We start from the raw sequence: 27016 nt of genomic DNA, 5'->3' as shown, positions 1-27016 counted from the left end.
CAGCCTGGGATGGGGGAAGTTCTCCAAATCCCGAGCTCTGAGCCCAACCCTCGGACTCCAGATATGCATAACCTTTAGTCCATCTGATTATATGTACGTGTGAACTCGTGAAATGACAGATATGGCCATGATTTACGCCACTTTCATTTTTATTTATTTATATGTAAAGCCCTTTGAATTTTATGAGGAAAGGCATCAACATATGCAGAAAGCTCCTCCTCAGCGGCAGTGGCGGTTCTAGGGGGGGGCCCGGGGGGGCCAGTGCCCCCGTGTCACCAAGCTTGGCCCCCCCTCTGGCCCCCCTAAATTTGGAATCGTAAAATCACACCAAACAACTGCGCATTTTATCAGTTGCGGCGCCTTCATCTATACTATAACTAATTACAATCCCTGATGCCAAAATGTTTTCTTTGTTCATTAAGTAATTTACTGGTCAGGCATTATTGTTAACTGGAAAGACAGTAAGGAAAAAATGACAATTTGATGGATAATTTAAATACTGTATATTCTGCAATCACATTTTGGTAATGTATTCATTCCGCCGTCACATCTGAGCGGAAACACTGCTTGCCTTGGGTAGTTTCAAGATATAAAAATAATTAATAATACAATAATAATTTAGTTGTTCATATGTGTTTATTCTTGTTAGAAGATTTTTTTTTACTGATTATGAACACAAATTAATCACGACAAACCAAATTAATTGTAATTGCATTAATTATACCATTGATGAAAACAAGCTGATACCAAGGTATTTTAGGTATATACAGTGAGGAAAATAAGTATTTGAACACCCTGCTTTTGCAAGTTCTCCCACTTGGAAATCATGGAGGGGTCTGAAATTGTCATCGTAGGTGCATGTCCACTGTGAGAGACATAATCTAAAAAAAAAATCCAGAAATCACAATATATGATTTTTTTAACTATTTATTTGTATGATACAGCTGTAAATAAGTATTGAACACCTGTCTTATCAGCTAGAATTCTGACCCTCAAAGACCTGTTAGTCTGCCTTTAAAATGTCCACCTCCACTCCATTTATTATCCTAAATTAGATGCACCTGTTTGAGGTCGTTAGCTGCATAAAGACACCTGTCCACCCCATACAATCAGTAAGAATCCAACTACTAACATGGCCAAGACCAAAGAGCTGTCCAAAGACACTAGAGACAAAATTGTACACCTCCACAAGGCTGGAAAGGGCTACGGGGAAATTGCCAAGCAGCTTGGTGAAAAAAGGTCCACTGTTGGAGCAATCATTAGAAAATGGAAGAAGCTAAACATGACTGTCAATCTCCCTCGGACTGGGGCTCCATGCAAGATCTCACCTCGTGGGGTCTCAATGATCCTAAGAAAGGTAAGAAATCAGCCCAGAACTACACGGGAGGAGCTGGTCAATGACCTGAAAAGAGCTGGGACCACCGTTTCCAAGGTTACTGTTGGTAATACACTAAGACGTCATGGTTTGAAATCATGCATGGCACGGAAGGTTCCCCTGCTTAAACCAGCACATGTCAAGGCCCGTCTTAAGTTTGCCAATGACCATTTGGATGATCCAGAGGAGTCATGGGAGAAAGTCATGTGGTCAGATGAGACCAAAATAGAACTTTTTGGTCATAATTCCACTAAACATGTTTGGAGGAAGAAGAATGATGAGTACCATCCCAAGAACACCATCCCTACTGTGAAGCATGGGGGTGGTAGCATCATGCTTTGGGGGTGTTTTTCTGCACATGGGACAGGGCGACTGCACTGTATTAAGGAGAGGATGACCGGGGCCATGTATTGCGAGATTTTGGGGAACAACCTCCTTCCCTCAGTTAGAGCATTGAAGATGGGTCGAGGCTGGGTCTCGTGACATGACAATGACCCGAAGCACACAGCCAGGATAACCAAGGAGTGGCTCTGTAAGAAGCATATCAAGGTTCTGGTGTGGCCTAGCCAGTCTCCAGACCTAAACCCAATAGAGAATCTTTGGAGGGAGCTCAAACTCCGTGTTTCTCAGCGACAGCCCAGAAACCTGACTGATCTAGAGAAGATCTGTGTGGAGGAGTGGGCCAAAATCCCTCCTGCAGTGTGTGCAAACCTGGTGAAAAACTACAGGAAACGTTTGACCTCTGTAATTGCAAACAAAGGCTACTGTACCAAATATTAACATTGATTTTCTCAGGTGTTCAAATACTTATTTGCAGCTGTATCATACAAATAAATAGTTAAAAAATCATACATTGTGATTTCTGGATTTTTTCTTTTTTTAGATTATGTCTCTCACAGTGGACATGCACCTACGATGACAATTTCAGACCCCTCCATGATTTCTAAGTGGGAGAACTTGCAAAATAGCAGGGTGTTCAAATACTTATTTTCCTCACTGTATCTAACATAATTTTTCATGAAAAATCATGATTGTATTTATTTATTTTTCGAAAGTAAGGTTAATGTAAGCAGCTTCTTGCAATTCTCCTAAATGCTTAATAAAACCTATAAGTGCAAACATTATCGCTTTAATGACGTCCTTTATTTTTCAGTGCATTTGTTTAAAAATATATGGCTATTACTGTCATGGGATTAATATTATAACTATTATTATGTAGTAGTGTAATGTAGACAGACACAACTGAAAGAGGATTGAGTTTTTCTTTGTTTAATTTGCACACTGAATATGGGTTGGAGCTTTTAATTTTGAACTCTCAAAGTGCACCAGATTAATGAATTTAACATTAAAATGCACAGAATTTTCTTACGGGGGGCATGCCCCCGAACCCCCCTAGAAGGCCCGAGGTCCACCCACCACAGATTTACCAAAACTCCTGTGAGAAACACTGGTATTGCTACACCAATGGAGTTTATAGCTTGTTTTTTTTAATGAATCACTGTGGAGTATAGTTCAGTTGTATTAATAAAAGACAATTTTGCACTGGGGGGGTTGAGAGGGTCTGATTATAATTTAACCAACAGTAATTCTGGATTGCGTCCACCAACAAGTAAATAGGAAATAAGCGAATCAGAACACTGCGCGCCAAACCAGCAGTATGTGCACAAGCGTGAACCACTAGTGTTTCTGTCTCACTCTCACTCTGGAAGTCTGGATCTGCCACTGCATCACATTTCTCTCTGCGTGGCGTGGAGTGTCCGTTTTTATGTCGGCTCTCATGTTAACTGGTTAGAGCTTGTGTTAGAGCACAATGCCTGCGTGACACACACACTTCTCGAGCCGCGCCGAAACCGCGTGCTAGAAATAGAACCGCAACCGATGCCTATTTTTCACGCGACACGCAAGAGTGTTGGAAGTTTTCAGACAAAATAGAAGGCGCAAATACATATTAATAAATTACATTTTGATGCTTGAAAGTCTCTCGGTTTTTGACAAATGCATATCCCAGCAAACAATATGACGTTGTGACGACGTCACGTGCTGGTCATTTTTAGTCACGCTTACGTTAGCATATGACGTCGCCACAACCGTCAAAGTGAAACACCAAAAGAGGTCGCTACGACGTCGCCAACCGACGTCGTGACAACGTCTCCAGTGTGTTAGTTAAACGTTATTTAATTTTGGTCGCCGATTCGTCTTTTGGATGACGTTGCCGTGACGTAGCCAGTACGTTGCGACGTTATTTAATTAAGGTCGGCGATTGGTCATTTGATGACTTTTGACAGTTTTTCATATATTCATATATATATTCATTCTGCAGTGAATTTATTGACATCCATTTATACTAGCATTTACCTGCCACTACTGTCACAGCAACATCGATAATTGTGGTTCTTGTTCAGAACTTAAGTTTGTTGTTTCAACTAGCATTACTGTTCAAATCTTGACATTTTACTCAAACAATTGGTAAAAACATGTTTAAACATTCACTAATGTAAACATGTTAAAAAACATTCTAGAATAATTGAAAGAACTGAAAAGTGTTTTTGCAGATTTTATTTAACAGAATTTAACAGACACTATAATAACAAATGGGGAAAAAATTAACAACTATACATTAAAGCAAAAAATGAAAAAAATAAACGTCACTATGTAAAACACTTTAAAAAGGTCTTCATCTGAATCTTAATCTGTGTCACTGAATTGCTGGTTATTGATCTCTTGTGGGACCGCCACTTCTGGGACTGACTGCACCTAGACAAACAATTTAAATGAATCTTAAATAAATCTTGTAGTACGGAAGCTCTTTCAGTTTTGACAGCAAGTTCTTCCAAAGACTGGGCCACATGGATTTCTATTGGAGTCTCCGGACCCTGGCTGGCTCCTCCAGTCTGGTTTAACCGGAGGAGGATCTCCTGGATGTTTTTTGCCATCACATCCTGGCGGGTCAACATTGCCTTAAGTGTCTCTGTTTCAGAAACACAAAATGTTTCAAAGACATTAAAATGAAGGTCAGAAATGTACAAAGTGCAAAGATAACACATTGCAGTTATTACATGACTGAAATTTACCCACAATAAAAATGAACATACCTTGCATTACTGTAACCGTTTGGGTTAAGGCGGAGATAGAGTCTGACACACTTGAGGAGCAGCTGGCAGTTTCTGTGTGCACATATGCAATACAAAATGCAAGCGATTAAACTCAACACTTAGGTTCAGCATGTTATAAAACAAGAACTACCAAAGTTCAAATCACCAGGCTACATTTCTTGTGTGTCACCATGTTGATAACTGTAACACTTACAAATAAACAAGATTTTCAAAGTCATTAAACCAACACTAAAAATATAATCATACCATCAGACATCTCAGGCTGAATAGGACTAACTGGATCAAGGTCTGTGTAAATAAATAAAAAATGTCAACATAAGGTATATTTTAATATAGATCCGCACAACTTGACAAAGCTTATGCAACAATTGTTAACTTACTGTTCATAGTGTTTGTCTGCGGAAAGATGCAGATGGGAGGTGGAGGGTGTGTTGGTCCTGCAGAAGATTTCCGTGTAAGTGGCACCTCTGGTGGTCCATGGGACAAATCTAGATGATACATATTACCAATATACTTTGGTTAATCATTCATTTACGGGACCCTGTCTAATGATTTCCAAAAATGTAATGCTAGCGATTTTCTTATAGTGGACAGTCTTGTGAAGCATGGCACGCTTGAGAAATATTGAACAATTATTTAACATCATACCTCTGGATTTCTTATTAGTATGGATGACCTGTTCCGCAGAGTCTTCATCTAAAAAGCATACAATAAACTCCAGTCAACAAACCAGTCAGGGATACAGCATGTAATAAATAACTACATGAAAATGTAAATACCCTCATCGCTGCTGTAAGCAAATTTTGCTGGCCTTTTTGATGTCCTTTTTGAGAGCACAGCCCCATCCTCGGCACTTTCCACGTTTTACATTGTTTCGGCCTTTCTCAACCACCGAAGTGCCTGGTTAAAGTCAGCTACAAAGAAATGTGAACATTAGGGAAAGTACAAACAATATAGGATTAGTTGAAACATTTCACAAGTATTCTACATGATGCAATGTATTTTGCTTTCTTAGCAGCTTTCAAAAATTTTTTACTTAAGCATGCACAGCAAAAACAGGACAAGAAATTAATACAACTGTACCTGTAACACCACTAAACGCCTTGACTTTCCTGGAAATCCAAGTATCAGGATCAGGTTGTTCCCCTCTTCGAGACATTCAGACATTCCCTGTCTGGGTTGCACGGGCATTTTCTGCCTGGCTTGCATGGAGTTTTTGGAGAGTGCGTCTGGTAGCTCTCCAGGACTGTAAATAGATTCTCCGACTTGGCTTCTTTCTAAAATACAATCAAATTTTATGACGCCAGTTTAGCCAGAGAACCTAAAACTCCATGTAACTACAACGCCCTAACATTGTGAAAAAGTATGGTTTGTGAATAAAATAAGCAAAAGCAATTATCCACTTGAGACCATGTGTTGTGTAAGGATATGATAGCCAATTGGGGGGGGGTGGTTCGGTTCTTACAATTGATTGGTTGGGTCCTTACATGCGCTTCGTGAGTCACACTAGCACACACAAGCAAGGTCTCTCGCTCCCTCTCTCTATACGTTCTTATCCCGGTAGACATAGAATCAACAGCTAGATCAATGAGAAGCCCTATGATTACAACGACCATCATTTGAAGTGTCACACAGTTCTGAAATTATCGTACATTATAGGATTTTTCCCATTATTGATCGTACATCGTACAGAGGTCAAAATTATCGTACAAATACGATAATTATCGTACATCTGGCAACACTGATATGGGGAGGCTGCAAGCGTTTGAGAGTTGCATATACTGCCCCCTACTGTACCGAAGTGAAATTGTTGAAATCTGTATGACTTGCATGAGACACTACAGGTGAATAGGGTAACATTTTTAAATAATAATAATAATAATAATAATATATAGCCTATATATATATATATATAATTAAATTATAGTTTCACTTTTTGAACGGAATTACTGATATAAATCAACTTTTTGATGATATTCTAATTATATGACCAGCACCTGTACATATAAAACATCTGAAAACAAATTCTTCTATTAAAATGTACATCTGCTTAAAGTCAAGAAATGACGTGGCTAAGACGTGGTGAGGAGGTTAGAAAATGACCAAAATAATTGGTCATCAGCTGGTCTTTAGACAACGTTGTGGGAAGGTAAGGAAGCGACCAAGAGCTGTGGTCACGAGACTACCTTGTGATGACGTTGCCACAACGTCGTGGCATAGTCTTTTGGTGACGTGACGAACCCACGACCAATACTGACGTCACTTTTGGTCGCCGTTACGTCACGTGTTTGCTGGGATATAATTGTAATTTAAAAAATAGGCCTAATTATCGATTTTCAAATATTGCCCCTGTCAATAGGCCTACAGAACGAAATATTCTGTAGCCTATTTTGCCGTCAATACTGCCGACGTTGTCTTTGCTGTATCAGGCTATATATATTATGTTTAACATCCAAATGTAGATGGTCTGTCGGCGCACAGAGCCACGCAGTCGCAGACAGAAAGAGAACGAGAGAAAACAAAAGAGAAAGAGAAAAATCACGTTTTGTCAAAAGATAAACTGTATTAATACTTAATACAGTTAATTTACCTGAAAAACATAAAGCACTGCTTTATTTCTCGTGTATTTGTGTTTTATTGTATTTATATTTGTATTTTGTTTATTCGTTTTTATGCAAATGCACTAGGCCTACCCTACACAATTACCCCAATCATCCTAGAATTATTAATTCTTTACAAAAAGAGCTATTCAAATCATCAGGTGAAATTGTTTTCGGGAAGTAGCAGTAAAGCAAGAAGAAGAAGTGCAAGATAGTTTTTCTAAATTTCATTTGACTCTATGTGCCTATCTCCTCTGTGCACAAGCGTAGTAACGAACTTCCGCTGGCGCAAGAAGTCGGCATATCTGTTTCCGGTCTACTTGCGCGTCGCCCAAAATGTCTATTTCGTGCTGCGAAATTGAAGCTCAAATGGCTGTTAGTGACTTGAAGCAGAGCAAAGTGGCACACAGCAGTGCTCCTTATACGTACCCATGTTAACAGGTTAGAGCTTTCACACGGTTGCAGTCCGTCGATCCAGCATACAGAAGTGCAGAGATCGTTTCCGCAGCGAGTCTATTTTTGCTGTGCTGCAAACTGAATTAAAGTGACAGCGCGTGTTTCGTGGTCAAAATGAACAAAGATTGACCTGAAAATGTAGTAATTTCACTATGAATGCGTTTAATTAAATAAAATGTAGTAATCTCACCATAAATGCATTTAATTATATAGGCCTACTACTATTTTTCACAGTCATCTTTTTACTTTTAGAAGACCGGGGTAAAGCAAGGTAAACTACAGTTTACTTAAACAAGGCGACATAATGAACAACAACACTCGTCTCATTCGTGGAGGTGGAAAAACAAGTTCTGTGACATGCAAGATTTATTTTATTATAATTTAAATGGAAAAGAAAAGGCATAAGAGTCGGCTGTTCTTACAGTTAAATATTTGACCACTTGCTTGAGCAACTTAATATAAGTAATCATTGAAATGCATGTGGCAATGCCAATTGTCTGTTTAATACAATAAATATGTGAATATAGCTTTTATTTGAGAGGATTTTGATTTCATATGGAAAGATATGCGTGGATTGATGCTCTCGGTTTCATTAATTAGTGGTTAATTAGAAATAATAAAATGTGTATATACCTTTTAAAAAGAGGTCATCTTAATCTTGTTGGGCTTTTAATTACCTACACTGTAGTGTTTGAATTATGCAAATAGACCAAGGAATGAGGAAGTTATGATATTTTGAAGTGTTTGGTCAAGCAGAAGAGGTCACAGTTTTTCATTGTTTTATTGTTTTAATTAGGTACACAAATGACCCCCAATTTCCGAATTCCATAACTATCTTAATAATTATCCGATTTTAATCATTTAAAACCATTTTAAAGGTATTTTTATTATCTATCATATGGTTATGATTATATATGAATTTTCTAGTATTGATTTTTTTTTTGTCACATACCTAAGTAATGCATGGAATAATAGCCCTATGTTGTTTAAATTGTGTTTAAACGTGCATGCGTCCATTAAAGAGTGTGTACAAAGAGAATCACAATGCTTACAAAACTTTTTTTTTAAATAAAAGTTGCAGCGTAACTTCTGGATTTTAAATAAAAATAGTAAGTGTTTGTGGTACAGCCGTGAATCAGTTATTCACTGCAACGCATCATAGGCCTATGTGAAGCACTATAGCGCGTGCTGTTCCTGCACCGCACACACACTGCACACGGAGTATGTGTGAAATGGCCGTTAGATCCACCTACAGTTCTTAGAAACTCAGATGTGTCACGCACATAGTATCTCTTTATTTCGTACAACAGCAGCACTCATCTTGTTTGTTTATAGCGGATGCCGATGAAGACAGTCGTAAACCGGAAACTGATATGCCAACTTCTGACAATAGCGGAAGTTCGTCGCGACGCTTGTGCACGTAGCCCATAGGGGTGGGTTGGGGATGGTGCCATGGTGGCAATGTAGTATCTGGATATTTGCTGCGGGACGAGGGCTTCGATTACCTCTCTCTTTTTTGACCATACATGTGTTTGCACCCCTGTTGTTACCTATAAGGCTTTGTTTTTAAAATAGGGACATCTGTAATGCTCAGTCACATGCAAAATAGTAAAACCAACATGAAAAAAGAATCGTGATAAAATCGTGATTTTCCTGAAAAAAAAAAAAAATTGTGATATGATATTATTGACATAGGCTATCGCCCACCCCAGGTGTAAAAAAGTGCCTAGATGTGCTTAGATGCTAAAAATGTGTTATTATTGATCACTATATCACACTACAATTAAACATAATGAAACATTCATTTGAATTGAAATTGTTTTATTAGCTTAGCTAATATAATTTATTAGCTTTTTCTAGAGATTGCAGTCATGCATGACATGGTGAAAAATGACTTGAAATAATACTGAAAATAGGTTAAGATGAATGTTAAAGGTGTGCCCCCTAAAAGCACAAGTGGCCCCTGCCTGCCCCCTCCCCCCTCCCCCCTCCCCCCTCCCCCCTCCCCCCTCCCCCCTCCCCCCTCCCCCAGTTACTGTGGTCTAGAACCGCCACTGCTCAGCGGTTCTTCACTGTTCACACACACAAAGATACGCCATAAGAGCGAGCAGACATCCACATCAACTACTCATTTCATTTCAGGTAAAATATTTCAAGTATTAAGTAACATTTATCATTATTATTATTTTTACATTAAAATGCCTATAATTATTTACACACTTTGATACATCATTTAAAATATATATTTTTTTTACTTTTGTGATCGTTCACTCCAGTGATTGTTTTAATTGTTGCTCATTTATTAATATACTTTTGGCTAATAAAATTCCATTTAAAAGTTTTGGGATTTGTTTGGATATTAGGCTTAAGAAAATACAATCATGCAAAATATTTGCGAACAATGTAAATTTTATCCTCTGATTTTTCAGAAGAGAGAAGAAACTCCAAAGGCTTTCTTATTAAAACTACATTTATCTTAACTGTTTATCTCAGAAAATCAAATGATTATGAAATGAGTATATTAAGAGTATTATAAGTCCTTTTTACTTTTACTTTTGTACAGGGCCGGCGCTAGCCATTTGGGTGCCCTAAGCACAAATGCTTGGCGATGCCCCCGCTCCCCCAACCAACAAACACCAAAGGAATAACAACCATTCCGATTTTCTTAGTTAGGTTCTCTTTACTTCCAAAATAACTGCTGCAAAGAAATAATTTTACATTAACAATGGCACCAAACATGAAAAGAAATAAATAATATAAAGGTTAAAATTATAAATACCAAATACCACCACAATTACTAAAAACACAGATTTGGAACTGAACAATGTAAACACAGAAAGTTAAAAGTGCAAAGGTCTGATGAGGCACAATATAATAATTCTGTACATAATTTGACAACTCTGTGAATATGAAAATATACAAACACTGAGATTGTGGGGGGGGGGGGGTTTCTTCTAATTGCAGTTTCAAAGTTTTTTTTTTTTTTAAAAAGAATCAACATGCAGGGCTAAAGCCCCGGATCTTTTGCACTACTAGCGACGCCCCTGGACATGCATACACGCATAGGCGTAATTTGCGGGTAGGACATGTCCCCACCACTATTTTCTAAGGTCGATATTGTCCCCACCACTTTTGAAACATCTCGCGGCACGAATGTACCAATACAAACAAACAAAACATCTCCAGTTAACCAGCAGAGCATTCATTTCATTCTTTTTTTAAATAAGAGGCGATCTAACGCTGAAATGTGTTGTTTTTTTAAATCAACTGATCAAAGTGCTCGTTGCCGCTGCGATCAGTGGCGCGGATACTATGTTTATTTCTGGCTCGCGCACAGCCTTCACTCAGACGCGCGTTTCAATCCGTTGTGGAGACTCTCTATTCGTTCCGGTGCAATTAGAAAACAAAAAGCACAAAAAAGTGTCCCTGCCTGATATACAACCACTGAAAAACATAATCGGTTTTTAAGAAAAAAAAAGAAAAAAAAACTATATGAGTGCGGATTAGAACTCAGAACCTCTGATACGCTTGGCAAAAATACTACCCCTGGACCACTTAAATACACGCTTAATTTTCGTCGGATCAACATATAATAGGCCTCATTGAACGACCACTTAAACCCAATCAATGTACTATTTAAATCGATGGTAGTGTTATATCTGTTTTATGATTAAGCATTGCGTCCGTCCCCGCCCACCCTCCCCCATCCCATAATCGCATAATCGAACAGACCACTGGGAGGTGGGGAGGGGGGGCACCAGAGGGAGACTGGCACAGGAGATTCACCTTTTTCTCGACTAATTTGGTCTAGGCCTATATTAGGTTTGTATTGCTTTTGTATATTAACATGCTTTAGACATATTTCATTTGTTATTTATACTAGTAGCCTATTGTGAAGATTTTTCACGACCCAGATTTTTTGGTGCCCCCCCAAGCACTTGGTGCCCTACGCGCAGTGCGTGATGTGCGTGTGCGGAGCGCCGGCCCTGCTTTTGTATTACAGTGTAAGCTAATGTAAGCATTAGTAATTTTCTTCTTATATAATATCAGTTTGTCACCCTGGACAAGAGCATCTGCGAATGCTTTAAGTATAAGGTAACACTTTATATTTGCTAGTCCACATTAGACATTCTACAAACTACAACTAACTTTAAAACTACATGTCAACTAACGCTCAGAGTACTAGTAGACTGTCAGCTTAATCTCTGCTGACTCTTTATTGTGATAGTCAATATATACTGACTATAAGCAACTTTGCAACTACATGTCAACTTTAACCCTATTCAGACAGGATTAGTTTTCCAAGGGTAGATGGAGTCATGTAATTTTACCACATACCACATATTAATGGCCAGTTCACACAGGATTAGAAATCTCAGTAAAACTAGCAGAAGTGGGAGAGTAACTCGATTTGCACACCGCCGTCACACTCCTGTCGTCATGTGTGTATTACGTTGCTTACAGATACACACATATATATATATATATATATATATATATATATATATTAGTGCTGTCAAACGATTACAATATTTAACTGCGATTAATCGCATTAATGTCATAGTTAACTCGCAATTAATTGCACATTTTTATCTATTCTAAATGTCCCTTGATTTCTTTTTGTCCCTTTTTTTTTTTTTTCTCATTTTAATCCTCTTATCAACATGGAAAAGTGGATCGGTTTGCTTTGTAAATGGTAAATGGACTGCATTTATATAGCGCTTTCAACAGACCCATGGCCTCCAAAGCGCTTTATATATTGCCTCACATTCACTCACTCGTTCATACACCGACGGCGGTGTCAGCCATGCAAGGCGCCATCCAGCTCGTCAGGAGCAGCTGGGGTTAGGTGTCTTGCTCATGGACACCTCGACACTTGGTCAGGTGGAACCGGGGATTGAACCACCAACCTTCCAGTTTGTAGACAACCTACATGAACAACTGCCGCCCCAATTTTTTTTATTGAAAACAACATTGGCATATACTGTAGTGCAGTGGTTCCCAAACCTGTCCTGAAGGACCCCCAACACTGCACGTTTTCTTTGTCTCCCTAATCAAACACACCTGATTCAACTCATCAGCTCATTAACCCATGGGTTAATGAGCTGATGAGTTGAATCAGGTGTGTTTGATTAGGGAGACAAAGAAAACGTGCAGTGTTGGGGGTCCTTCAGGACAGGTTTGGGAACCACTGCTGTAGTGTTTAATTTCACACTAACATTCTCACTTGGAGCAAATAATCGCATCAGAGAATGCTTGGCCATCCAGTGGTGTTTCAGACTGGACGTGCTGCGATGATTGCTCAGTTCACAAAGACAAAACACACAGATCACTTCGGTCTTGTCAATGGAACCATTTGGCAACTTTTTACAAGTAAACTTTTCATTCAGAATCTTATTGGCATCCATTTCGGCGTCTTGCGCTCGCCATCCACTCAAACGTAACGTTAGCCTTCTACTCTTTACTCCTTCTAGAACGCATCCATACTTGTAAAAACTCGGAAAACTAATTTTAAACACGAAATGCCTGAATATTTATGTATTTTCAGCGGGTCTATTCGCACAAGATTAGTGTCATTAAAGTCCGGACCTTTTTATAGAAGGTAAAAGTCGCTGTAATCTTGACCTACTGACATTGTCCGTAATGATCACTGAGATGCACTTTCAGACGGGACTAAAATCACTGAAAGGCTCTGGTAATAATTACTTTACCCCAGCTCTCCATGTTACACTAGTCCCTTCCGAATAGGGTTTTAGTCTACTAACCGTCTACTATCTACTAATACTCTAATGAGAGTTAGTTGACATGTAGTTGCAAAGTTACTGATGGTTAGTGCCTAAAGCAGAGCATAGAAATAAAGTGTGACCAAAAATAAATACTGTACTGTACATGAAAAGCAGAAAGAAGCTATCTTAAGTGAGTTGCTATCTTAATTACAGGTGAAAACTTTGCCTAGAATGGAAACCAGCAAGATCATCTCAACGGACAAAGTAACAGTTGTCATCCAAGTAAATCCACAGGTTATTAGTGATGAAGGACAGGAGGCCAGAGGAGCATATCACAATACGGCTCTCACTGAATTTTTCAAAGCACAACCAAAGGCACTGGGGGTAATGCATTTAATGATGAATTATAAGTATGTATGATTTTGGGAATATTTTTAGTATCTCATTTTCTTCTGTGATAAAATGAACAAAAAATAAAAAGCTGTTGTCATATGTCCTCAAGTTAATAGATGTGTGTTTGTCTGATTGCCTTTAGACTGTAATGCATAAAACAATAATGTAGCTTATTTTGTGTGTGTGTGTGTGTGTGTGTGTGTGTGTGTGTGTGTGTGTGTGTGTGTGCCAAAACATGAAGGATATGCCATCTTGCAAAAATATTAACACTTGACCCATATCTGCCCTCTAGGCTGTCCAGATAATGACTGGAGTGATGGTTTTCTTATTCGGTATTGTACGCACCACCAACGTCCACTATAGCTATTACCTAGTTCTCTCTGTCATAAGTGGAATAACTTACTGGGGATCTTTCGTTGTAAGTTTCATTTAATGGTTTTGCTTTATTGCCTCTGATTTGAATTTCCAGAATGAACTGTGAAATGTCCTGTTTGTCTCTCAGTACATCAGTGCTGGAGCTCTGTCTGTTGCTGCGCAGAATAAACTTCATCTCTGTGTGGTATGTACATACAGTATGCTGTGCTGAAATCTGTTGCTGATAACTCTTCTTTTGTCACATTGTTTCTACTGTATACATATGCTATTATTCACAGTCATGAGTAATTGCTGTGCGAGCACAAAGTGCTTTCTGTCATCTGTTAGGTAAAGAGTAGGGTAAAATGGGGCTACAAGGTAAAAGGCCTGTGTGATTTTATTTTCATCCCTAAACACTAAATAACAAAACTCTACACAGCACGTTTCTCTATCTACCTTCCTCTGGCTTCATTTATAGGTTTTTATTTTATTTTTTATTTTTTTATGAAAACTTAGCTTTCTTAGCCCAATGGGTAACACTTTACTTGAAGGGGTGTGCATAAGACTGACATGACACATGTCATGAATATGAAGGAGGTTTTATGCATGTTTATCACAACTGTCATTAAGTGTCATTTGCTCAATTATGACATTTTTAATGCAAATATGACATTGTTTGAGATGTCTTTGTCATGACAACTTGACATTACTAATACATCATAACCTGTCATAAATGTGTCAAAAACATGACATAGCAGATTAATTGTCAAACTTAAGAAACCACTTAGCTTTATGGGTTAACATTACATTAAACTGTCATGTGGTTAGTTTTGACACTGGCTGCCATGGGGCCATTACAACATTTGACAAATGACAACATTTGATAATGACAAATTCAATTAGTACCACTGTAGTTGAGGTCAAGAAATATATTCATGACAGTTATAATGACCTCATGACAGCCAGTGTCAAAACTAACCACATGACAGTTTAATGTAATGTTAACCCATAAAGCTAAGTGGTTTCTTAAGTTTGACAATTAATCTGCTATGTCATGTTTTTGACACATTTATGACAGGTTATGATGTATTGGTTTATGTCAAGTTGTCATGACAAATACATCTAAAACAATGTCATATTTGCATTTAAAATGAGCGAATGACACTTAATGACAGTTGTGATAAACATGCATAAAACCTCCTTCATATTCATGACATGTGTCATGTCAGTCTTATGCACACCCCTTCAAGTAAAGTGTTACCGAACATTCATCCTATAAAGATGTGGAAAGGACATCTGACTCATTATCCATTTACATATTAAAAAAGTTAGTTCAGGACATTTTCTAAGTGTACACCATTACTATTTCGCCTTTCACATGTCAGTTTCTCTTCCTGCAGGTGAAAGCTTCTCTGATAATGAATGTGATCAGTGCCATAACTGCAGGACTCGCCATTCTTCTGGTGTCAATAGAAATAGGATTGATTTCTGAGCAAAGATGCTACAATGTCTATGATAGTTCTCCTCGCATCTGCTTCATTTTAAGGTATTAAATGTACAGTGTGCAATACTATATTAATATTATATGAATGATGACATGATGACACTGAATGATGACATCTAAAAAATCTATATCTATATATATGAATTCACTCAATATAATTGATGGGATATTATTTGTGAAACAACTTTCATATGATCATGTTGAATATGTTTTAGAGATATGATCTGGGGGTCAATGGAATATTGCTGGTGTTCTCCATCCTTCAGTTCATCATCTCCATCTGGATCTCAGCATTTGCCTGCAAAGCCACCAGCAACACACACTCTACAGTGGTTAATGTGGCACTAATTGGGTAATGATTTCAAATAATGCTTCATTGTAAACTACATCCTCTTTCCTATTGCTAGATTGTTGAAGTGGGTTAGAGTAGGTTTTTCCACTTCGTTAATTTAATGATGATGTCTTGGTTACAGTTTCATTTCCATGGACTTTTAGTTTGTATGTTCCTGATTTTCTTAATTCCTGTTTCCTAGTCTAAACTATGGCTACTACGGTGTCTTGTTTAGTTCTCGTTATCTTGAGTGTATTTAAGCCCTCAGTTTCATTCACCTCTTTAGCCCCTTTCACACAGAGATTCCGGAAAATACACGGATAAAGTGACCCGGGATTTGACCCGGGTTCGTTTGATTTTGGTTCATTCACACTGCCAGTGATTTTCCGGAATCAGAGAGTGCGTTCACACACAACCCGTAAAAATGCCGTAAAGACACCTGACATCGATGTGACTTGTATTACGTACCGTTTCACAGCTGGCGAAAGATCCCGGCTTCAGCGTCATCACTACGACACGGCAATATTACGGCTTTTGTTCACACAGCGCGCGTTCCGGGACTGAACACGGCAATGTTACTAGATCCCCAATCCGGCATCAATCCCGGGTCGTGTTTGCGTTCACACAGAAGGCGCTCTGGCAATTTGCCGGCAATTTCCCGGGTTCAAAGTGCTGTGTGAAAGGGGCTTTTGTCTGTAGTGTGAAGCTGTCACATTTATTATTGCCTGTTGGATTACTGTTTTTGTTTTGTTTAATAAAGTAAAAAGCTGCAGATCCTTGTCCTTGCTTGACACGATGTGACAGTTATTTATCACAGTAGTCAGTCTGTGTGGTGCGTGGATCTCATTGATAAAATTAAAACTGATATTAAGTGTGAATGTTTGTAACATATCTTGTCTGTTACTTCCCAGGGATACTGAGTCACAGTGAGGAGATCCAGGAATTACAGTCTCAAGTGTAAGACTGGTTTTCAGAAGATGAGACCAAACCCCCTGCAATAAAACAATAAAACTCAGTAATCTGGAGAGAAGACCTCAAAGACATCGCCTTGCCCAGACTTCTCTCCTCACCCATCTGTGCACCTCCGCCCTCTCCAGCAGATTAAGCAGGGCACTAGAATAAAATTATATTAAGTGAACTTCACAGAAGCGCTGAAAAGACCTACACACAGTATACCTTCGCCCACCCGTTGGATTCTGTCGTTGGGTCCGAGCAAGGGTTTCAGCTGTTACAGGAACTCAACTGAAAAAAAGAGAATTGAGAATTGAAAGAACATCAAATAATGTGCATACATCAAATGTTTGCTGACACAACGACATTTTTGTGTGTCTGGTGTCTTTTTTAACCTATAATAATAATAATTACAATAAAGACATCATTTTTAACTGTTTAACCAAGTAATACCCAGGTTCCATGAACAATAAGTTGTCCCTGTGCATGAAAAGAAAACCTCATTAAAGTTTGTGGTCAATTCATCTTCTGACTCCAGTCTCAGTATCTGCAAAGACACCTGCATCTAGTGCCAATATTTCACTAAACTAACTAAATGGTAATTGTTAGCATGTTGTGACAAACATAACTAGGAAAGCAGGTGATATTTTACCTATACAGTATGTTATTATATATGTTCATGAAGGGGTAAGCTAAATCTTCTAGGTTGTACAAGTATTACATTACTGCAGTCTGATCAAACACAGCAATCCCCACAGTTCTGTTCACACGAGCAAAGTTACAGTTCGCAGAATGGGAAGGAAATAAAGCAACCACAATGGAAATCTGCCTTTCACCTCACTGTGAAACTAGGGCATTCTGCTATAGATTTGGCAAAACAAGACATCTACATGATTCACTTCTACATTACATTTCTACATTACACCCACATAATTATTATCATTTTCCAGAGCAATTTAGATTGCATTCAAGGTATATAGTTTATCAGTTCATCCTAATGATATATATTTTTAGTAATGCCTCAATCCCTCATATTTGTTTTACACTCATCATTCATAGGGGATATTATAATTCAATTCAGCCATACAAAGATACAGAAAAATCCTAACTGAATTGAATTTATAAATAATTTAAAGCCTTTATCCATCAGTTTTTAATGATAAATGAGTGCCCAACAATAGGATTATTAATAGGAACACAGACACATCTGCTGGTGCTTTTAAGCACAGATTTTGTTTAATCTCAACAAATGGCTATACTTTACGCAACCTTTAATTTTGATCTATATGTAAAGCCCTTTGAATTTTAGGAGGAAAGGCATCAACATAATAAAGTATAAAGCCAGTTCATATGCAGAAAGCTCCTCCTCAGCGGTTCTTCACTGTTCACACACACAAAGATACGCCATAAGAGCGAGCAGACATCCACATCAACTACTCATTTCATTTCAGGTAAAATATTTCATGCATCAATTAACATTTGTGATTTTTTTTAAATAAAGGCCTTCTGAAGCGAAGTTAGTATATAACTAACTAATATATATATATATATATATATATATATATATATATATATATATATATATATTAGTTAGTTATATACATCTGGTGGATGTTTGCTGTAGATCTGGGTCCGGGTAACCAAGAAATAATACACATTATTTTACATCTAGGGAGAGCAGGGCTTTTTGACTTTCTCAATTTGTGAAAAATCCACTTGGGGTTCAGAGTATTTATTTTTTCCCACATTAAATTAACACGACTAGTATGTTTTGTTTCTTCATTTATACAGTGCATACTTTTTTTCTTATTTACCCAAAAAGAATGGAAGGGAAATGTGACAACATTCCCCACATTGTAACATGGCCATATTACAGCTTAAAATGTTATCTGATCTAATACAAAAAAATATACAAGACAAACTGTATATTTTGTATTTATACTATACTACTAACTATATGTGACAAAAATGTACTTATTATTAAATTAATTAAATGTATTATTTATTTATTATTAAATTAAATTTACTTTTGCTATAGGTTAAATAAATGTACAGTGATATCTTTGAAAGATTTTTGAATTTTAGCAAAATTTTTTTTTCTCTATATAGTGTTGATATAGCAACTAGTAAATTCACTACGTTTTGTCATGCTGGTTTATGTGGACACTTTTAAACCATGTGTGTTACTTATAACTAGCCCCTCATTAGGTTGCTCACCCCTATTACTGACATTGTAATAACACATTGCTCACATAAAACAACTCATAAAATGTGCAAACTTGTCCTTTAATTACAGGGGAAATCCAAAACTGTGCCTAGAATGGAAACCAGCAAGGTCATCTCAACGGACAAAGTAACAGTTGTCATCCAAGTAAATCCACAGGTTATTAGTGATGATGGACAGGAGGCCAGAGGAGCATATCACACATTTCTCAAAGCACAACCAAAGGCACTAGGGGTAATGCATTTAATGATGAATTTGGACAGTATTACGATATATTGTGGTGACAATAGAATGTGTTATACCTATCTTCATTTATATTGTGGTATGTAAACACAGTACTACTTAAAGCTGTTGACACATTAGAGAGATAAAGAAAAATCCATAAATCAGAAAAAGAGTATGCGCATGATATTAAAAAGAGTTAAACTCAATAAGCCATGCATAAAGAACTCAGAGTTGTGCTTACGCTGACTGACACACCTGAAGCACACACACAGAACATGCCTCTCTCAGACAGTGTGCAATGCCAAATTCAGTTCTCTTTCATGTCTGATTATGCTTGAACGGTCACACACGATTATGTTAAGATGTCCATCGTGTGGAGCATTTATGTAAATGCAATTGGTTCTTAAGTAAATGTAAACAGTTGAGTGAAAACCAGTAGATCCATGCAGTAGGTCTCAATGTGACTAAGGCTACGTTCACACTGCAGGCTGAAACGACCCAATTCCGATTTTTTTGCCCCTATGCGACCTGTATCTGATCTTTTCATGACAGTCTGAACGACACAGATCCGATCTTTTCAAATGCGACCCAGGCCACTTGGGTATGTGGTCCCAAATCCGATACATATCCGATCTTTTGAAATGCGACTTCAGTCTGAACGGCCAGGTCGCATGTATCCGACCCGCACGTCATTGATACGCGAAAAAAAAGTCATAATTCTGCGTTGAAGTAGTCGTCGGTTTGTAAACGGACTGCATATTCGTCGAGCTGAGGTAAATCTGCCGAACGGGTCGACCTCGACGAGCCAGTTAATTAAAAAAAAAAAAAAAAAGCCCACGGCCACCATCATTATATATGACTAACGTTATGTTAACTTATTTATTTTGTGCTGATATTAGATAGGTCAGCGGCTGCTGTCTGGCTCTTGTGTAACGGTCGCTGCGCGCGCTCGTGTGTGTGTGTGAGAATCACAGTTAGTTGAAGTTTAGCTACTTCCGCAAACAACAAGTGACGTCGTTGACCGTTGAGTACTCTTCTGCGCATGCGGGTCACTTCTGGGTCATTTCACGTTCACACAGGAGATCACAAAAGGTCGCATTTAATTGGAAATGTGAACGGCCTTGCAAAAAAATCGGAATTGAGCATTAAGCCCTGCAGTGTGAACGCAGCCTAATACACCTGCTGCTGTCTGAACAGCATTAATAGACTCTCTCTCTCTCTCTCTCTCTCTCTCTCTCTGTGTGTGTTGGAGTGTGTGTCCAAACATGAAAGACATATCATGACAGAAATTTAATATGGAAAAATATAAACACTTGACCCATATCTGCCCTCTTTAGGCTGTCCAGATAATTACTGGAGTGATGGTTTTCTTATTTGGTATTGTACGCACCACTGATGTCTACAATTTCCCTGCTGTTTCTTTGTTTAGTGGCATAACCTACTGGGGATCCCTTGTTGTAAGTTTTATTTAATGGTTTTGCTTTATTGTCTCTCATTTTAATTTCCAGAATGAACTCTGAAGTGTCTTTTGTTTCTTTCTCAGAACATCAGTGCTGGAGCTCTGTCTGTTGCTGCGCAGAATAAACCGAATCCGTGTGTGGTATGTACATAATACCCAGCCTCAAAAAGTTGTGATTTACAGTAATTTTAGAAAAGCTAACGGGTGTTGTTTGGTACGATGCGGAGCGGACAATGCATTTCCATTATGCAGTGTTTACCGCTCCCTATTCTTTGAGCACATGATATCTGTTGAATTGTACTTGACAAAATGCATATTAAAGAAATTTAAGGTTTGATGACATTTACTAAGATATGTAAGGGATAATCCACCAAAGGTGCTGGAACCCTATTGTGTTTGTACTGAATTTTAGGGTTTAAGTTGGCCCACTGTTACTCAGGCGCACAAACACACACTCGTCTGACACGAGGTAGAGGTATAACAAAGCAATTGGCATTTTAGATCATAACTTTGGGCTAGAAAATGTCTCAGGTTACGAATGTAACCATGGTTCCCTGAGAACATTGCCTTTTGAAGTGGAACTCAAAACTGCGTCTTGGATCGACACTATGGTGAACAAATACCCACTCCGTCATGCTGAGGGAATGCCTGCCTTATTAGCTGTACCTGTGCACAACCACAATGGGCATAGCATTATTGACTCTATGGACTTGTTTAGCCAGAGTCAGAAGCGTCAATCATACAGGGCACATCCTAAGACTCATAGACCGTCAAGTGGTAATATTCCCCTAGACCATTACCCAAGCTCATATGCCCTGTGACAAGAAAAGTCCCAGCCTTTTCAACCTTCCTGCCTTCTTTGTACTCCATCCCTTCCTAATAACAGGAAGAGCTGTCAGAAGGCAAATTAATCTCTACTTGCCAGGTTCTAAGAGATCAGTTTAGGCTCCAACAGGGAATGAAGGGCCCTTCTTTAAAATCCCGACAGTAGGGGAGGTTTCTAACCTACACTCAACCCAGAAGGACTGCTCAGACCTGTCTACAGTATCAAGACTCCCAGTACCTGACAAAGGTGCCTGATAACAAGAAGAGCCGCTCAAAGGCAATTTAACCTCTACTTGTTAGGTTCCCCTGGGACAGTTTGAGCTCCAACATGGAGTGGAGGACCCTACTTTCAAACCCCACAGCAGGGGAGGGTTCTACTCTACACTCACACTTGTCCAGGGTCCCAAGACTCCACGCACCTGACAAAGGTATCTCACAAGAAGCAGTGCTGACTGGTGTAATGATAAATTTTACTAATTCGAAATATCTCTAGGAAGACCTCTTTTTAAGGTTCTAGAAATACAACAAAGTCAAGGAGAACAGACCGTCTGTCGCTTCCACTTTTTTCTCTCCTATCAAGAAGCCGCTATGTTTGATGAACCTCATGTTTGAGGTCCTCAAATATCTGAGGAAAGGCAAACAGAGATTCCTCATTCAAGAATGTTGTATTCTTTGGGTTGAGAGACTGGACCCCTTGCATTATCTCACAATTCTTCTTTGAAATACACCTCTGTTAAGTCCCTGATAAAATATAGCTCTTTGGAAGCTCTCACCATCACTTTGGTCACTATTTTTCTGTCTTACAGTGCTCATCATCAATGAGTCACAAAATCTTAAGCTTGTTTTAGATTGTCTTGTACACACTGTTTGCACACTTATTTTGTAGTGCTCTACAGTCTCTTTCCGTAGTTCTCCAAAGAAACCTTCACTTCTGTAGTTATGTAATGTGTTTGTAAAGCCACCTACTATGTTCACAGCACTTGCTAGGTCAAGTTAGCTTGATTGGAGCATGTCAGAAAGACATTTGGTATCACCAAGCACTTTAAGAAGGTAACCAAAATGAATATCCCAGTGAAATGTACATCTAAGAATTTTTTTTTTATTATTATTTTTTTTACCTTTATTTAACCAGGATAATCTCTTTCACAATAAATCTCTGTCCTGGCCAAGAATGGGCAGCAATTACAATCACAAACTTACAGATCAAAATAACAAATTAAAAATTAAAACACTTAAAAACAATTGCACTTCACTGAGTCTTATAATGGGCAGAGAAAATACCTACAGGCAAACCAGTAAGCTGAATCTTGACTTACAGAATATTCAAGCCATGAATTGTTCTTATACCAGGAGCTGTTGGAAGCCCTTTTCCTGGTATCACATGGCTGTACAGGACCCTGTCTAAAATGCAAAATAAATAATATTTTAATAATATAATGTTAAATAATGTGTCATACCTCTATGGAAATGTATACCCCTTAATGTCACCCCCCTTTTTGAGAATGGATGTGAAAATGCACTATCCAAATCTAAATGGTTGTAAATGGAATTCAAGAATGCTTTGGACCTAAGACCTAAGTTTGGTCTTGGAAGTGAGAATGCGTTTTCATATGTGCATGCATACAATGGGATCAGAAAAAGTCATCATTCTTAGAGATGCAAAGCCTTTTAGACTCACTGTACTCCATTGGTGGATTTGCATAAATAGAATAAAAGGCTACCACAATTATTTCCATGGTAAACTCTCTTTCACCTCAGTCTGTAACTAGCACATCCTGTTATTGTTGAACTGATGCACTGGTGTTCAGCAAGAGAAAGGCCTGCAACAAGCGCAGACATTGAGCTTTATACTCACAGTATACCAGTCAATTTTTAACAACGAAAATTCATAGAAGAATTCTAAGAATTCTAAATTCAAAGAGTGCAAACTGTGTGGCTAATGCTTCTCTAGACATTGTTCGAAGTGTTCTTAGTTCAATAAAACATTCATCCTTTAATCACCAGATCAAGACAATTTAAAAACTGAGCTGAGGACATTTTAAAAGTGTATGCCATGTCATTTTTCAGTTTTCAGCTTTTCCTTCTGTGTAGGTGAAGTCCTCTCTTGTCATGAATGTGCTCAGTGCCGTGACTGCAGGGCTCGCCATTCTTCTCATATCCATGGAGATAGGACTCGGCTCAGAGACCAGCAAGTATCAAGGCTGCCGCAAAACCTACAATCAACCTGAAGACTTTATGTGTTTAAAGTTTGAGGTACTAAATGTATAATTTACAACCCCAAATCAAGAAAAGTTGTGATATCTTGTTAAACACAATAAAATCAAGAATCTGTGATTTTGTTAATTCTCTTGACCCTTTAAGTGACAAAAGTGCAAAGAAAAGATTTTCAAAGTTTTCAATGACCAACATTTTTAATAAGAGACATATCTGGACTGCAGGCCGGCAGTCAAGCACATCTATGGTGCAGAGAGTCTAGAAACCACTCTGTTTTATCATGTGCAGAATGAGGCCTGGCATTGTCTTGCTTCCCATGAAAGATGTAATTTTGATGGCAGTATCCAGCTTATTTTTCACTTTAGAAGTAATATGTCCTGCAAGTGATGCTAAATTTTCTCCTGAGATGACGTGAACATGTGAATGCAGTTCGGAAATGACGTCTAGTGAGTGGTGCTTTAAAAAATTGGAGTTTAAAAAATAAAGTACCTAAATTAAATCTTGCCCTAAACCTAGCCAATAGTATTAACAAATCAAACGTGAGATAAAAAAAGCATTTGCTAAAGCAACCATGCCATTTTAGCTTTTACAAGTCTTTGAGCTCTTTTATGGAGTGTTGTGATTCATGTTTTCCCAGGACTTGTACCTGAGTGCTACGCATTTTATTTTTATTTTTTTAGAGATATGATGTGGGGATCTTAGGAATATTGCTGGTGTTCTCCATCCTTCAGTTCATCATCTCCATCTGGATCTCAGCATTTGCCTGCAAAGCCACCAGCAACAATGACTCTACAATGGTTAATGTGGCACTAATTGGGTAAATTATGTAGTGGTTAAGCTAGCAGAATATATAATAACCAGAATATGTAAGATTGTACTGCCTTTCCCATACAGAAATGTAATATATGTCAATATATGTAAATTACATATATAATGTCAGTACCCATGTATGTATGCTGCCTATATGAGAATATATGCAAAATTCATATATGTAAAACACATAGACATATATGAAACATATATTTCAAAATATAGCAAAAATGGCCGTTTTCATTTAAGTGCCATATATTTTCCCGTAAATGCCTATAGTTGGAGATTTTGTGTCTGTATTGTGTGAATACCAAATATAGTATTTTTAATACAATAATGCACTGTTTTCTTTGTCATTTTTGACAAATACATCCACAATGTACCATAACCATATGCCACAGCTTTAAAAATGCATCAGTATCACATGCATGTATGTTTACATACATTTATTAAATATGTGGAAAACAAATATGTATGTCACATATTTATACTTAATGTTGTCTATATACAGTATGCGAGAAACCAATACTATACTGTAATATATGCAGATATATGGTATCATATATGGATGAACTCAAATATTTTCTTCACATGTTTGGACACATAAATGTTCATATATGTTGCAGGCATATATTGTGTTCTCAGATAAGTCAAATATATGTATAGATATATGTCATGCTATTTAAAATATAAGTACATATATGGCCATATATTACATTTTTTGTATGGGTTAATCTCAGTGGTCTGGAACTAGGACAGTCTACTACAATAGTCTAAACTATCTTTAGTCTTCTATTGTTGAGATGTAGTTTTGGTACATAGCAAATAATTTACTCCTAATTAATATTTTGTCAAAAGGATATAAAAACTATAATTCAATCATAACATGCTTCACTGTAAACTACAGCTTTGTTCCTACTACTAGACCATTGAAGTAGCTGACACTGGGCTTTTCTCTTTGTTTTTTCACTGTATAGCCAATAATAAAGTAATTGGTGTGTGGATCTTGTTAATCTCTTGTGTACTAACATATCTTGTCTGTTACTTACCAGGGATACTGAGTCACAGTGAGGAGATCCTACCATCCAAAGGTTGCAAGGAATTTATCTTTCATATTATTGCTTCCAATGACTCAAGCTAGTTTTTATAGAGCAATAGAGCAAGAATATTTGTGCATATTTTATAATTATTGTAAGATTAACCTGCAGAGCTTTGTTTTTAACCCTGGTCAAACACATCTGAACGAGCTGATCAAGGTCTTCAGGACTTCTAGAAACTATCAGGAGGGAAGTTTGATCAGGGTTGGAGCAAAACTCTGCAGGACCTTGAAGGCCATGGTTGAGAAACCCTGTAGGCCAGGGATGGGCAACGTCAGTCCTGGGCTGCATCCGAAAACTGACAAATGCTGCCTTCGGAGGAGGTCGAGAAGGCATCAAGGCATGTCCGAATACAATGTTAGTTTCACTTGTCTCCTGAGATTCCTTCATCTGATGGATTTTTGAAGGCAGCATAGATGTATCCATTGCTGCCTTAGATATTCCACAATTCTGTGCTTTCCATTCTGTGACAGTTGAGCTAGAAAAATAAAGATGTCATCTGAAAGTTGCGACTGGTCGTCAGTTTGTATGTACATTTTTGATCATCGTTTTCAACTTATGATGTCATTTCTAGCCAGAAATCACTTTTGTAGTCATTAACCCTCTGAGCCCGAAGAATGCGCTGGAGCGTTCTACTGGATTTTTTTTCTCATGACAGCGTAAACAACTTAAAATACTCTGTCATTTTTGGCCATAAATATTAGTGTTACGAACTGCTCCGAGACACGAGGGTAGAGGATCCAAAAGCAGCTTTTATTAAAGGGGTTATCCAGAATCGTAATCCAACAAGCAGAGGGTCAAGCACAGGAAGACAGTCCAAACAAACCAACAAACAAACCAACAAACAAACCAACAAACAAACCAACAAACAAACCAACAAACAAGGCAGGGGTCAGAGGCACAAGAGTAATCCACGGGACAGGCAAGAAATCCAAAAACCAAGAGACAAGAAAACCAGGGAAAACGCTCAGAAGTGCAGTGCAACAACATACAAAACTTCGCAGTGAGTGATGGGGTGAACCAGGCTATATGGGGTGAACTAAACAAGATAATGAGTTACAGGTGAATGTGATAATGAGTGCTGATGAGTCCAGGCAGAGAATGATGGGAGATGTAGTCTGTGAGTGAACAAGATAGTCTGGTATGGAGTGCCCTCTGGTGGCTTTCAAGGGCACTCCAGCTGGTGACCGTTACAATTAGTTATTATACATCATTATAAACTATAAAGGATTTACTTTTAGTTGAGCACACTCACAAAAACAACAAATCCTTGTGTTTTTGTAAAATAAAGAAAAATAAACAGGGTGCACTTTCGGCTGTCGCTGTCTCTGCAAGAAACTTTCTGAAAGACGTCTGAAT

General features: G+C 38.1%; 3 protein-coding genes across 3 annotated transcripts; 2 read left to right on the top strand and 1 right to left on the bottom strand.

Moving 5' to 3' along the window:
• Window positions 1-4023: 4023 nt before the first annotated feature.
• LOC311087810 (uncharacterized protein) lies at window positions 4024-5647 on the bottom strand (the record flags this gene model as incomplete). Its single annotated transcript, XM_084121281.1, has 6 exons — window positions 4024-4343; window positions 4468-4539; window positions 4735-4776; window positions 4869-4976; window positions 5137-5184; window positions 5572-5647. The coding sequence occupies 6 exons, from the start codon at window positions 5645-5647 to the stop codon at window positions 4024-4026; spliced, it is 666 nt and encodes a 221-aa protein (XP_083977407.1).
• Window positions 5648-9630: 3983 nt separating this feature from the next.
• Window positions 9631-17326, top strand: LOC311088109 (membrane-spanning 4-domains subfamily A member 12-like). Its single transcript, XM_084121767.1, has 8 exons — window positions 9631-9686; window positions 11595-11639; window positions 13484-13654; window positions 13956-14081; window positions 14166-14222; window positions 15418-15563; window positions 15737-15873; window positions 16764-17326. The coding sequence occupies exons 3-7, from the start codon at window positions 13502-13504 to the stop codon at window positions 15867-15869; spliced, it is 615 nt and encodes a 204-aa protein (XP_083977893.1). The 5' UTR covers window positions 9631-9686; window positions 11595-11639; window positions 13484-13501; the 3' UTR covers window positions 15870-15873; window positions 16764-17326.
• An 870-nt stretch (window positions 17327-18196) lies between these two features.
• LOC311088552 (membrane-spanning 4-domains subfamily A member 4A-like) lies at window positions 18197-26159 on the top strand. The gene is made up of 7 exons (XM_084122739.1): window positions 18197-18254; window positions 19100-19261; window positions 20590-20709; window positions 20796-20852; window positions 23628-23789; window positions 24431-24567; window positions 25613-26159. The coding sequence occupies exons 2-7, from the start codon at window positions 19124-19126 to the stop codon at window positions 25629-25631; spliced, it is 633 nt and encodes a 210-aa protein (XP_083978865.1). The 5' UTR covers window positions 18197-18254; window positions 19100-19123; the 3' UTR covers window positions 25632-26159.
• Window positions 26160-27016: the final 857 nt, after the last annotated feature.

This window comes from Abramis brama (genome assembly GCF_963993115.1).
Source record: "Abramis brama genome assembly, chromosome: 8".
Classification (NCBI taxonomy): Eukaryota; Metazoa; Chordata; class Actinopteri; order Cypriniformes; family Leuciscidae; genus Abramis; species Abramis brama.
Note: the sequence above shows the minus strand (reverse complement) of the source record. Positions and strands in the feature narration are given on the sequence as shown.